Source organism: Nipponia nippon, unplaced genomic scaffold, assembly GCF_047370975.1.
Source record: "Nipponia nippon isolate SJK-2023a ecotype South Korea unplaced genomic scaffold, ASM4737097v1 scaffold_4, whole genome shotgun sequence".
Classification (NCBI taxonomy): Eukaryota; Metazoa; Chordata; class Aves; order Pelecaniformes; family Threskiornithidae; genus Nipponia; species Nipponia nippon.
Window position 1 is genome coordinate 94,025,237 of NW_028262358.1, and position 14,006 is coordinate 94,039,242.

The 14,006-nt window shown below is 43.8% G+C and overlaps 1 protein-coding gene across 1 annotated transcript in view; it reads left to right on the top strand.

Annotated features, from left to right (window-relative positions):
• Positions 1-212: 212 nt before the first annotated feature.
• COL9A1 (collagen type IX alpha 1 chain) overlaps positions 213-14,006 on the top strand; it is a 59,028-nt gene continuing 45,234 nt past the window's right edge. Inside the window, exons 1-8 of the mRNA XM_087774802.1 lie at positions 213-429; positions 1,610-1,684; positions 2,251-2,286; positions 2,396-2,458; positions 4,929-4,982; positions 5,584-5,619; positions 13,151-13,174; positions 13,487-13,540. Coding sequence (XP_087630928.1) covers positions 358-429; positions 1,610-1,684; positions 2,251-2,286; positions 2,396-2,458; positions 4,929-4,982; positions 5,584-5,619; positions 13,151-13,174; positions 13,487-13,540 — 414 coding nt within the window. The 5' untranslated portion in view covers positions 213-357. The remainder of the gene's footprint in view (positions 430-1,609; positions 1,685-2,250; positions 2,287-2,395; positions 2,459-4,928; positions 4,983-5,583; positions 5,620-13,150; positions 13,175-13,486; positions 13,541-14,006) is intronic.

Consider the following 14,006-nt stretch of genomic DNA (forward strand, 5'->3'; position numbering starts at 1 on the left):
CCCCCCCCCCCCCGCTCCCCCGCTGCTTGGGTAGGAGACTTGAGAACGCTGCGCCTTGCAGCCGGGAGGGATTTTCGCAGCCGCCTCCCCGCAGGGGCCGCCTCCCCGGGGAGCCTGGCGGCGGGAAGCCCCTGGGGGAGGGCAGGGAGGGGAGGCAAGGGTCAGTGCCCAAAGCAAGAGCAGCAGGGCAAAGGGTTAAGGCGCTGCTGGCATGCGGTTCTTCCCTTCCCAGCCTTCAGCTTTCCTCCAATCCCCGCGACCCTCCCCAAGGCGTTAGCCAGCAGCCGTGAGGGGCTGCGGCGGGGCTCACCTCTCGGCCGCCTGCCCCAGCAGCCGCAGGCCGCTCCCGCCATCGCTATGGCCCGGGCTCTGCGGGGCCTCCTGCCTCTGGGGCTTTTCCTGCAGGTTGTTTGCCTCTGCCTGGCTCAAGTAAGTTTATTCTGACTTTGACTCTGTTTTTCTCCCTCGCAGATAAGCCAGACGGTAATCGAGGTAAGTGTGAGGACGGTGCTCCGTGCTCGGGGAAAGGGCGTGGATGAGGAGAAACTACTCTCTGCCATGCCCGGGCACCGACCCACTGGAGGGTTTTTGACCCTTTTCTCCCCCACAGTAGCTGTAACTGACCCTGACGTGGTGCTGGCAAAGGCGAGTTGACCCCAGGGTGGTGGGTGCCATGTGTGGGTGGCTACATGGTGCTACCTGGTGGGCATCAGGCAGGCGCCCGGTAACATGGCGGGGCTTGAGCTGCATCTACTCCTACTGCTGGATGGATTATTACTGGGAAGACTGGTGTGTGGAGGAAAGGTGTCCAGAGCAGCAGTGCCATGGGGAGCCCGGGGCCAGGCTCAGGGCCCCAGCAGGGCCTGGGCCAGCCTCCTGATCACAGAGCACCGTTGTGGGGCCGGGGCCGGAGCTCGCTCCGAGGAGAACAGAGCCCCCCATTATAGGTGCGGGACCTGTAAAAGCCTTTCTCAAGGTTTCTGTGGGCTGGTGGCGCCTCCCGCCTCCCCCTTGGGAGCCTCGCGCTGTGAGAAAGCGCCTCTGTAGATGCTAATGTAGTCCTGAGGAACCAGGGGAAACCGCTGAGCCCGTCAGTCAAGTAGGGAAAGGGTTGTTTTAAATTTTCTTCGCTAGCACAAACTCTTAGGAAGACTGTCTCCTTTGTGTTGGCTGAAGGAGTAACTAGAGTAGCTTAGTGAATTTCAGTGTTTGATTCGCAAAGATCACTTTTTTTATTTCTGCCACCCTGTCATTGCCATGCGGTGTTCAGATCCTGCTGGGCTGGGGAGTCGAGCCCCCTCTGCCTTGCCCTGGCCCTGCCAGCATTGCGGGGTGCAGGAGGGCAGCAGGGCCCGAGGAGGAGGGTTTAACACCTCATCCCGGTTCTGCCCATGAGGGGGGCATTGCTGGTCATCGCAGCGACAGCTAAGATGGGATATAGGGCCTGTGGGTCCTGACATGTGGGAGCGAGGACACAGGTCCTTATCACAGTTGTGACTCCCGACTAACCCACAGAAGCTGTCTCTCCTTGTGCCGGTCCTCCCCAGACTGGCTCTTGCAGGTTTGCCAGGATCTAATTGCTCCTTTTTTATTTCTTATTCCTTGTCAGAGAGGTCTCCCTGGTCCACCAGGCCCCCCGGGTCCGCCGGGGCCACCAGGAGTTCCCGGTATTGATGGCATCGATGTAAGTGTTTCCCATGCTGTGCCTAGGAAATAGGAAATACCTCGAGCTGTACCTACATTGTCCTCACTGTCAGCATTTCACCCTGAGGGGTTTGAATTTGGCTGGAGAACCACACAGGAATCAATGGGTCTCATACTCTGTAGCGGGTTGGGTCAAGGGGAGAAGGTTGCCTTTCAGATTATCTCTGATATGAAAAATCCAGGATTATTTATTTTATTTAATCAGCTTCATATGCTATGATTATTTGCCTTGAGTGGGGTGTGGGGATTTTATAATTCTAATCTCAAAAAGGATAACATAGTATCACTCATACTAAAGCATGATAAGGATTTGAGGCGTTACTCCTGACAGGAGCTACTTAGGTATTTTCCCCCAATTCCTGTCAGAAGTTTCTGTGATCATTTCCGTTAGTCTATAATAGGGATCATGTGGGTTTAATATTAATTTCCTACAACAAGAATCAGTTTGGGATTATTCCTGATACTCTGTAAATCAGTGTTTTCCATGAGGGGCCATAAAAGGTCGCTGTAGCTCTGACTGATACCTTCCTTTTCATATCTTGTTAGGGGGAGAGAGGTCCGAACGGCCCCCCTGGTCCACCGGTAAGTGATTTCAGCTACTTTGCATTTGCTCCTGTGAGAGAAGAGATTTTGAGCTTTGTTTCTGCTTCCTTCTCTGAAACATGCTTAAATGTCCATTTAAATCCTGAAGGGTCCAGATGGGGATGCAGGCAAACCAGGATCCCCTGGCCTGCCTGGAGAGCCGGGAGCTGATGTGAGTACACTTCATTTTCCGGAATTTCTTCTTTTTTATTTTTTTTTTTTAAGAAAATACTTGGTTTTAGTCTATTTCTGTAGAAGCATGACCTCCTTTTGAGGTCTCTGGCTTCCTTACAGCTGCCGGTGAGTGCCAGCGGTGCGTGTGGGGGAGAGGCGCTCTTCTCCAAGCTGAAAGATGCTCTCTTGGAGGAGCACAGCTGGGCTGCGGGCGGCTGGGGCAGCAGCTGAGGAGCAGCGGAAGGGCTGTTGGGTGCTGCCACCCTGCTCCGGAGAGGGTGCTGGGCAGCAGTGCTGCAGGAAGAAGGCCATGCTGCATCCTCTGGAAGCAGCCTCGGGTCAATGGCCAGCTCCCTGTGTGGGCAAAGAGCAGGGCAGCAAGGGCAAGAGGAGGATACAAGCCCAGGCCTGGGCAGCAGGGTCTTCTGCAGCTGAGGGCATCTAACAGTCACTGCTGTGGGCTGGCCTCTTCCAGGCAACTGGTGTTTAATGCTCAAAGGGTGTGTGTGGAGGGGTTGTGTTTAGTAGTTTTAGGTCTCCTTAGCCTCTCCTTCCCTAAGCCGGAGAAAATAGGAAGAAAAAAAAATCATTTAGATCAGCCCTGTAGGCCTGATGTTAAAGCAAACAGTTCTCTTTTTACTAAATTGAAACTTAAGGATGGATTTTAACTCAGTTTCTGAGGAAAAACTGTGATTTCCATATAGCTGTTATTCCAAACACCCCCCCCCCCCCCCCCCCGAGACTTCAGCCAGTGCAGAGCCCATACCTGCTAATGTATCTTCCTTTCTTTATGGAAAATAATACAGAATAATAAAGCTAATAAAGCTTCCACATCATTTAGTGTTGATGGCCTGTTAGGTTGTATCTCTTGAATAAGTTAGTGGCCATAAAAACACCTTCATACATTTTTGGGAAACTCTTCATATTTCTCTCGAGAGCAGTGTTTGAAAGCATTTCTTGCTATGAAGCAAGATTGTTACATTAGTACTTAAATTTTATACCAGGAGGCAGGCAAGCTTATGTTTAATTTACATAAGTGGTAGAATACTTGTTATAATTTAAAACATCAAAAATAAAGATTATATACAACAAACAAGTATATTAGAGAATATTGCAAATTATATAAATGAAAAAGTCTAATATTTATTGAAGATTGCAATACTGTTACAGGTTAACTTTTAATTTGCTTTTGAAAAGAGATTTAGTGGATGTGGAGCTGTAACAGTCTTTTAGTTAAACTGTTCAAATTTCAAATCTGTAAGAGGAAATGGGCTTGCCGTGAGTGGTATCTCATATCACTTCATTTTTTCCTGAAAAAAATACAGGCCCATAACCCATTTGTACATGTCAAAAACCCATAAGCAGATCTTTAAAAATCATTGCCTCTCATAATTTTCACTTAAGGCATGGCTTTGTTTTCCTTGCCAGAATTCATGGTAACACAGTCAGGTGAAACAGAACGTTTTAAACTCAGCTCAGCTTTTGATACTTGTTCGCACTTGTATATTCCCTCATATTAGTGGATGAGTGGAACTGTAATAGTAGAATACTGTGTTCTGAAATGGTGAGCCTTTTTTATTTTCACTTGAAGACAAAACATGGGACCTTGTTGTACTCCCACTGTGCATTCAACTTTTAATTGGGGTTTTAGATTTATAATACCTTCTTCCATGTTTAATTGGTGAGGCAGTTCTGACTTTTTAAATCTCATTTTTCTTTCACAAACTATTTCAGTGTCAGGTTTAATAGACTGAGTAAAGATACTGTACAGTAATTGCCTGTAATGATCATGTAAGCTTTTGAAAGCAAATTGTCAGAGAAGACATCCCTTTGGGTGAACACAATTGCTGGAAGTGTACTAAAAAAGAAAAGTATTGGACAAATGTAAAAGCAAGGCTTTTCTTATGGATATCTGGAAATTTCTAAGCCATATAAGCTGGTTAAAAATTTGGAAACAAAAGAAAACAAAAGAACTCCAAATGAATTTGTAGTTATAAATTATATGATGATTGCTTTTTAATTTTAGCCAGATAGACAAGTGTGGTTCAAAGACTAATCTCAAATCCAGCCTGGCAGCTTTACTGATTTTTTTTTTTTTTGGTCAATGAATGGTTTATTTGAAATGGAAAGCACTGACAGTTGTTGTTTTTAACCTGAGCCATGAATTAAATTCATCAATCTTCCATTGAGAGGAAATAAGATCATGTGAGATCATGTGTTTAGTCTAACTGTGATTTAACTGAATAGTTTCTGAAGGACGCATATCACAGGCACTGATGTTTGTCACCAGAAGCTAGTACTTTGAACCTGGACAGTTGTATCTGTACATGTAAACAGGCATTTGAATTTTAAGTCTCCTGCAGTTACTTATTTAATAGCTTCATTACTCTATGTTTTAGAATGTTTTCTGTTGTGATTAAGAAAACCACGTAACCTTTGCATTAACATTGTATACATTACTTCCAAAGGGATTCACAGGACCTGATGGCTCACGTGGAGCCACAGGACCAAAAGGACAGAAGGTAAGAACAAAATTATGAATTAAATTATGGCATTTTTTAAGCAAGATTATTGTTTGTCTCTATGCAACTAATGAGATGCTGCAGCCTTTCTTACAATATTAAAATATCTATAGAATACAGAACCATTGGGCCCTTTTCACACAGTACAAAACAACTTCCATTCCCCTAGCCAGCAGTAAGGAATGGTGGCATTACATTGATGACATTAAGGTTGAGCATCTTCAGTAATGGTGAGGTTCCTTCCATCTTGTTGTACTGTAATTATGTCATGGGCATATGCAGTGGGAACCAGAACAGTGAAACCTGACTTCATCAGCAATCAGACAAATGAAATACACATCAGAAGTCAGAGTAACCAGCATGTTTGAATTAGGGTTTTTTTGGGGAAAAAAAAGGCCTAAGGCTGGCTGTATCTTTTTAATACGGAGAAAGTCTTTCCTTTCTATCAAGTCTCACTGAAACCAGTGTAGCGTTAATGAAGTGAATAATACTTGCAGCATACGTCCACTAAATGATACCCTCCAAAAGGTGAGAGCACCTTCCTGTATGTTGTTTACAAAGCTTTATGCCTCTTGAAAAACTCAATTTTTATCTTTTAAAGGGTGAACCAGGACTGCCAGGTGCTCGTGGACTTCCAGTAAGTAATACATTTAGTATTTGAGGCTTTTTAGACCTTAAGTATCAATATGAAGGATTCTTACCATAAAATGTAGTGAAGAAAAGCCAGAAACCATTTCTGAGGTTTCAAAGAACTCATAAGATATTAAAATACTACATTAAGGAACCTTTTTGTCTTTATATCAAAGTGTGCAGATATTACTGAAAGGACGTTTGGTTTGTATGCTGTAGAGAAGAAAGGAGCGTGTGTGATGTGGTCACAAGTTTTGGACGCATACCATTGTTTTCCATCTCTTTGTGAAAATGCTGTAGAGACAGGAGAGCCCATGTTTTATTTGCATAAATTAGTCTACAGTTGTTCCTGTTTCAGCTCCTTGCCATGTGTTTAAATGGGATCACTGAAGTGTAAATGCTGTATGGGACGTCCTGTGCTCTTCCGTGTGAAAACAAGACAAAATATGAGAAAGGACATGCGAAGAGTAGTGTTCCAGTTGGCATGCAGATGGATTTAACATCTGTCTTTGGGGGCTGAAAAGAATGATGAATTTTAGGAATTTTACAGGATTGAAGAAGTGAATGATGGTTGGCATGTAGAAACTTAGACTATATAGAATCATAGAATTGTTAAGGTTGGAAAAGACCCTTAAAAGCATCAAGTCCAACCGTTAACCTATCACTGCCAAGTCCACCACTAAACCATGTCCTCGAGCACCACGTCTACCCGTCTTTTAAATACCTCCAGGGATGGAGACTCAGCCACTTCCTTGGGCAGCCTGTTCCAATGCCTGACTACCCTTTCAGTGAAGAAGTTTTTCCTAATATCCAACCTAAACTTCCCCTGGCACAGCTTGAGGCCATTTCCTCTTGTTCTATCACTTGTTACTTGGGAGAAGAGACCGACCCCCACCTCGCTACAGCCTCCTTTCAGGTAGTTGTAGAGAGCAATAAGGTCACCCTTCAGCCTCCTCTTCTCCAGACTAAACAACACCAGTTCCCTCAGCCGCGCCTCGTAAGACTTGTTCTCTAGTCCCTTCACCAACTTCGTTGCCCTTCTTCGGACACGCTCCAGCACCTCAATGTCCTTCTTGTAGTGAGGGGCCCAAAACTGAACACAGTACTCGAGGTGCGGCCTCACCAGTGCCGAATACAGGGGAACGATCACCTCCCTGGTCCTGCTGGCCACACTATTCCTGATACAAGCCAGGATGCCATTGGCCTTCTTGGCCACCTGAGCACACTGCTGGCTCATGTTTAGGCAGCTGTCAACCAACACCCCCAGGTCCTTTTCTGCCAGGCAGCTCTCCAGCCACTCCTCCCCAAGCCTGTAACGTTGCATGGGGTGATTGTGACTGAAGTGCCGGACCCGGCACTGAGCCTTGTTGGATCTCATGCAGTTGGCCCTGGCCCAATGATCCAGCCTGTCCAGGTCCCTCTGTAGGGCCTTCCTACCCTCCAGCAGATGGACACTTCCACCCAACGTGATGTCATCTGCAAACTTACTGAGGGTGCACTCAATGCCCTCCTCCAGATCATCAGTGAAGATACTGAACAGGACCGGCCCCAGTACTGAGCCCTGGGGAACACCACTCGTGACCGGCCGCCAGCTGGATTTGACTCCATTCACCACCACTCTCTGGGCTCGGCCGTCCAGTTTTTAACCCAGCGCAGAGTGTACTTATCCAAGCCATGAGCAGCCAGCTTCTCCAGGAGAATGCTGTGGGAGACTGTGTCAAAGGCCTTACTAAAGTCCAAGTAGACAACATCCACAGCCTTCCCCTCATCCACTAAGCGGGTCACCTTGTCAAAGAAGGAGATCAGGTTAGCAGGACCTCCCTTTCATAAACCCATGCTGGCTGAGCCTGATCCCTTGGTTGTCCCGCATGTGCTGCGTAATGTCACTCAAGATGATCTGCTCCATGACCTCTCCTGGCACTGAGGTCAGGCTGACAGGCCTGTAGTTCCCCAGATCCTCCTTCCAACCCTTCTTGTAGATGGGTATCACATTTGCTAACTTCCAGTCATCTGGGACCTCCCCAGTTGACCAGGACTGCTGATAAATGATGGAAAGTGGCTTGGCAAGCTCCTCTGCCGGCTCCCTCAGAATCCTTGGGTGGATCCTGTCTGGCCCCATGGACTTGTGAGCATTCAGGTGGAGGAGCAGGTCAGTGACTGCTACCTCTTCGACAACTGGGGCTTCATTCTGCATCCTATCTCCATCTCTCAGCTCAGGAGCCTGAAAACCCCGAGGATGACCAGTGAGACTATTAAAGACTGAGGCAAAGAAGGCATTAAGTACCTCAGCCTTCTCCTTATCCTTTGTGGCAATGTTTCCCTCTGCATCCAACAAAGGATGGAGATTCTCCCTGGCCCTCCTTTTGTCACTGATATATTTGTAAAAACATTTTTTGTTATCTTTAATGGCGGTGGCCAGTTTAAGTTCTAGCTGTGCCTTCACCTTTCTAATCTTCTCCCTGCATAACGTCACAACATCCTTGTAGTCCTCCTGAGTCACCTGCCCCTTCTTCCAAAGGTGGCAAGCTCTCCTTTTTTTCCTGAGTCCCAGCCAAACCTCTCTGGTCAGCCAGGCCGGTCTTCTCCCCCGCCTGCTCGACTTACAGCACATGGGGACAGCCTGCTCCTGTGCCTTTGAGAGTTCCTTCTTGAATAACATCCAGCCTTCCTGGACTCCTTTGCCCTTCAGGACTGCCTCCCAAGGGACTCTGTTAACCAGAGTCCTAAACAATCCAAAGTCTGCCCTTCTGAAGTTCAGGGTAGTGGTTTTGCTGACCCCCTTCCTTACTTCTCCAAGAATTGAAAACTGTTATCATGTCATGGTCACTGAGCCCAGGACAGCCTCCAGCCACCACACCGCCCACCAGGCCTTCTCTGTTCGTAAACAGAAGGTCCAGCGGGGCACCTCCCCTGGTTGGCTCACTCAGCAGCTGCATCAGGAAGTTATCTTCCACACACTCCAGGAACCTCCGAGACTGCTTTCTCTCCGCTGTGTTGCATTTCCAGCAGATACCTGGTAAGTTGAAGTCTCCCACGAGAACAAGGGCTAGAGATTGTGAGACATCAGCCAACCGCTTGTAGAATACTTCATCTGTTTCTTCATCGTGGTTGGGTGGTCTATAACAGACTCCCGCCAGGATATCTGCCTTATTAGCCTTCCCTCTGATCTTTACCCATAAGCACTCAACCTTATCATTACCTTCACTGAGCTCTAGACAGTCAAAACCCTCTCTAACGTACAAGGCTACCCCACCACCTCTCCTTCCTTGCCTGTCCCTTCTAAAGAGCTTGTAGCCATCCATTGCAGCACTCCAGTTCTGTGAGTCATCCCACCATGTTTCCGTGATGGCGACCACATCGTAGTTTTCCTGCTGCACAATGGCTTCCAGCTCCTCCTGCTTATTGCCCACGCTGCGTGCATTGGTGTAAATGCACTTCAGAGATCTCTTCTCCAACACAGGCGTGCCAGCCCTAGGCTCATCCCTAGCAAGCTTGGTTTTATCCCCTTCCCCCTTCGCATCTAGTTTAAAGCTCTCAATGAGGCCTGCTAACTCCTGAGCCAGAATCCTTTTCCCCCATTGCGACCGATGAACCCCATCTGTCTTCAGCAGGCCTGGTGCCATGTAAACTGCCATATAGGAAACCAGAAAAAACCTCAAGAAAAATGAGTAATGGAACAAGATGACTGGCATGAAATTGTAATAGGGCTGCACATAATTAAAATTTAATTAAAAATTAGATTCATTTTGGAGAAGTTATTGGAATTAAATAGAAATTCCGATATAGCACTCCTTGCTGTGAAATTCTGTATCTTTGACTATATCTTTGTATTTTTGACCCTGTCCCATTAACTTTCATTAAATTTATATTAAACAATCATTTTGGTATTTGGCCAGAAAGGAAATTATAATGTTATTCTTGAAGACATTACATTATAGACATATTCAAACTTAAGACGAATCATTCTATGTGGACATTTGCATTTAATTTTCATGGATGCTGCTTCTTACCTGAAAATCTGGAAAATAGGTAAGACACTTGTAATGGCTGGTCAATCCGTAAACTCAATATATGAGCTAAATTTAGTCACAGAAAATAGCAGATCTGAGGCAGCTTCTAGATAGACTGAAAGCCCTACATTTTTCTGTTAGAGGTTTGAGTTTTTTTGTTTGTTTGATTATTTTCAATTTTTGCTGTCAAGTAGATGAGGAAATAATTTCTGGGTTGTTTTCAATGCATTTTAAAATGTGTAGCTGGAATGAAGAGATAGCTTAACTCTGTCAAATATGTTACTCAGGTGATGTGGAAAAAAGTGTACATGAAAAGAACTACTATGGGAGAAGAAAAAATGAGGAATTAAAACTGAATTACTGAAATACTAGGTTAAAATACTGTAGTATTTTAGCCTGTCAACTGAAATAAAAGCTGGCTTGGGGAAAATATGCATGATTTTACCTCACCATTAACAGACTAATGTAAGAACAAATAATTTAAGAGCCTTTAGAAAAAGTGGGTATATAAAATATATGTAAAGAGAGTTAATCTCAACTTAGAAGTGGAGATGTTGCTATGGGAAAGCAGCAAACTGGACCAACTTGTCAAGGTAGAATGCTGATTCTGTTCAGAGAAGCATTTACCTGATTCAAGTCTTTTGTGACCATGTTTTGAGACTGCAAAAGCAATAAATCTGAAGAGATTTTGGACCATTGTTCAAAGTTTAGCGATTTTGTTTGCCCTGAGACATTCAGTCTTAAGGTGATAACGCTTCAGTGAACCTCAGTAGGGATTGCCTTTGGAGTTGTTCTGCCTCTGCTTAATAAGCAACTGGACCTTGTATTTAAAGGTGAATCTGCAGGAATATTTATAATGAGGAAATGAGAATTCTTAGTTATTTAAAGGTAAAGATGGATATACTTAGTCACCTTGTGTCATTACCGTTGTAATTATTAAGGTTAATCCTTAGACCTTGCACTTCAGGAAGAAGCCTAGTGTTTGATTTTGTAGCTCCATGGTTGTTAACCTGTATATGTTGAATCCTTATGGAAAGATTAATGCTCAAAATAAATCTCTCTGAGAAATTCCATTTATACAGGCTTTGCTTTTGATGAATGGCTTTAAGCTGATAAGATATAGAGCATTTAGCGGAAGCTTCTCAAAATGGCCAACACTGGTCATCTCACCTTTAGTGAGGTTAAACTTAGAGTGATGAAACCTAACTAAAAAAAAAAAAGGGTAGGAGTGGTAGTGCTGGAGTGTGATGGTTCTAATTCTCAGATTCAGAGACTTTTTGAGAAGCTCTTACTACGAGCGTGAAGGAATGGGGCTGTTTAACCTTTGCAGGTCTTTGGTTTGATCCATGAGACCTTGTTTACTAGAAACATAGTGAGCAGAGTTATGAGTCTGCATACTGGTTATGTGATTCATTGAGTATTTCGGTGTAATTATGCACTGCTTTGAATTCAGTCAGTGGCCTTTTGCAAGTGGATGGTTATCCAAAGACTTAATTTCTCACAAAAAACCCTTGCTTAAGTTGTTAAAATGCTCAGTGCAAGCAGAAAGTCAGAAGCCTTGGCTACAACATTAATTAGTTTTAAGTTATTGTCACTGTTTTTCAAGCTCATCCAGTGGAATTTATTGGCCAAGTTAGGACTTTGGGGTAACTGGAAGAAAGAATATTAAGTATCTAAAGTTTTATATACAGCATTTGCTTTTCCTCTTCTTTCACCCTTTCTTCCCTAGAATGTATCCTGGCAATCTTCAGTTATCTTCTTTTACTCTCCCTTTCCTCTTACTTTTTCCTGCTTCATCATTTAGTTTTAATTTATCCTCTTTGTCTCATCTCTTTTGTGGATAGTCTCTCAAATGACAGATTTACAAAATTAGTAGAATCCTTTTGATTAATTCAAGTAATTTACCACCAAATATGCTGATGTCTCTGATCTGGCCCTGGTAAATGGACCTGGGGCTGCTGCATTCAGTGCATGCATCGCACCCTTCAGTCCGTTCTCTCTGTTAACTTCCCTCTAACTTTTCTATTAGCTGATATATTGCTAGTGCTTTACAGATTTGACATAAGGGTAGGATTGTGTGTATTTAGTGATAGAGAAAATGAAAATATTTTAAGGTCCCAGGCTGCGTGGAGAGGCTTCCCCTTTAGGACACAGGCAGAGGCAGGAGCATAGGCAGCGGGTTGGGATCATTAACCCTCTGTGTAGGTCCTTACTGGCTGATTGTCCTGGAGCTCTCAACTCCCCAACTTGGTCTGCTTGCAGGGAGTTCATGGCCAGAAAGGGGGAGTAGCTGGGTGAGGGGGAGGCATGGATTGCTGAGGGCCAGCCCCTGCTTCTGTGAGTCCTAATTAGGAGGGTGAGAAGACACAATGGAGTGGGCAGAGGGGGGGGAACTGGCTTCTCCTGGGCCTTTGTGTGGGCTGGACGCAGTAGCTGTAGCTGCTTATTTTGGTATTGCTGACTTTCCCTGCCACTGTTAGGGGTGCATTAGCAAGGGGTACTCCAATGGGAATCTGCAAGTAGTAGGCTTCCTTCTTTCAGAGGCAGGTGATATAATATCGGATATGTGATGCAGTGAAAGTTTGATCTGAGTAGTCAAATATAGACATGTATAATATAATGAATTGCAGGAAAGGAGCGTTGAGTAATAGCAAAGAAATTATGTAGGTTATGCAAGATGAAAAAGTTTACATTCTGCTGTGTATTCAATGGTTAAAATGGAATGACTCTGATAAATGCTTGAAATTTTCCCTGTGTTATACCAAGTTTTCTAAAGACAACCTTGCAGATACAATCCTGGTATGATACTCTGTGGCTTTTAAGCTCCACTCAGCCCAGGCACTTTATTACGTCAAATCTCCTGAAGATTTAAGTATGTTTGTGATTTTCTGTGCCAGGGTTTCACACACATCATTGACACTGTTCTCCGTAAAATTATCCATTTGCTTTAGTTATGTAAGACTGAGCGATCTGTTTTCTTAGAGCGAGTGTAGTGTCCAAATAGGCAGAAACACATTTGTATCTTGGATACTTCTCATTAAAATGATTCAGAGGAATACTGATGGAAAGTGTAAACAGGAACAGTTTGGTGTCCTTTTGATTACCAAAAAGTGCTAGTTTAATGAATTTAGGCCTTGAGGAAGCACTGGGAAAAAAAAATCTCTTTCATTATCAATTTAAACGCACTGTTAGAAGGAAATTATTATAGCATAGATGTGTTTATCATGGTACTTGATAATTAGCTAAACCCAAAGGCGTTAATGTTTTCATTCCTTTGTGGAAGTATATGTGTTTGTAAATGTGTAAATAAATGTTACTGCCAGGCAACTTAATCAATACTTTAATTTTTCTGCTAATAATAAAATTGATATTTAACATCAGTTAAACAAGTTTTCAGAACGATTTTGCAGAATCAAACATCATTTTTTCTTTTTGTACCTTTTTATCCCAAATACTCTGATCTTGGCAAACAGCTTGACTAGGTGTGGAACCCTCCCCACATTTCTGACCTTTTTTCATATTTCACAGGGCAAGGGGCTTCTTGGACCACCTGTAAGTATCACTTTTACAACTGATAAATATACTGTTCAATGAATCTGTTTAAATTTTCAATAAAGCTGTTGTACTGTAATAAAAAGTAATTCAGTGAAAAAAGAAACTTTTTAATCCTGATGTTTTATGTATATTACGTATGCTTTCTTCAGCTACTACTGAGGTTGCTTAGGTCTATGGTATATGGGGCAAGGATACTGGTGTCTGAAGGCATAGTTCGTTGTTTGAGAGAATTACATGTTCTCACTCCTTGGATGCTTGTTATAGAGGTATTGTATGGTCTAAAAATATTATTTAACTTGGTTGTTATAGGGTCCAGCTGGTGCAGCAGGACTTCCTGGGGAAGTAGGTCGTGCTGGTCCACCTGTAAGTACTACCATGTTTGCTAAAATTGTAGGTTTATTCAATTGCTAGAAGGTACTTATAGAAAAAATGAATAATTACTGTGCCGTCTAAACACTATTTGGGTTATAGCAGCACTTGAAAACATATTTGTTTCCTCTACAGTGACCACTGGTAGAGGAAAGATTGTGTTTGAAGCTCATCAGAAATAAGGAACAATTAATAGCACAAAGTCAGGGCCACCCATTAGATTAGAATGAAGTGTTTCATATAGTGTCCCATACTCCACTTCTCCTCTTATTCAAGGAGAACTAAAATGAAGAAGCAAGCCTGCCAGACGTATAGGAAATGTAAAACTTAACATTACATGCAGACCTTTAGCTTTACTCCTGTCTTCTCACATATACATTATGGTACGTGACCACATACTATTTCTGTTTTCCATTTGCGTATCAGTGAACATAGCAATTCAGTATTTCTTCTTAGTTTC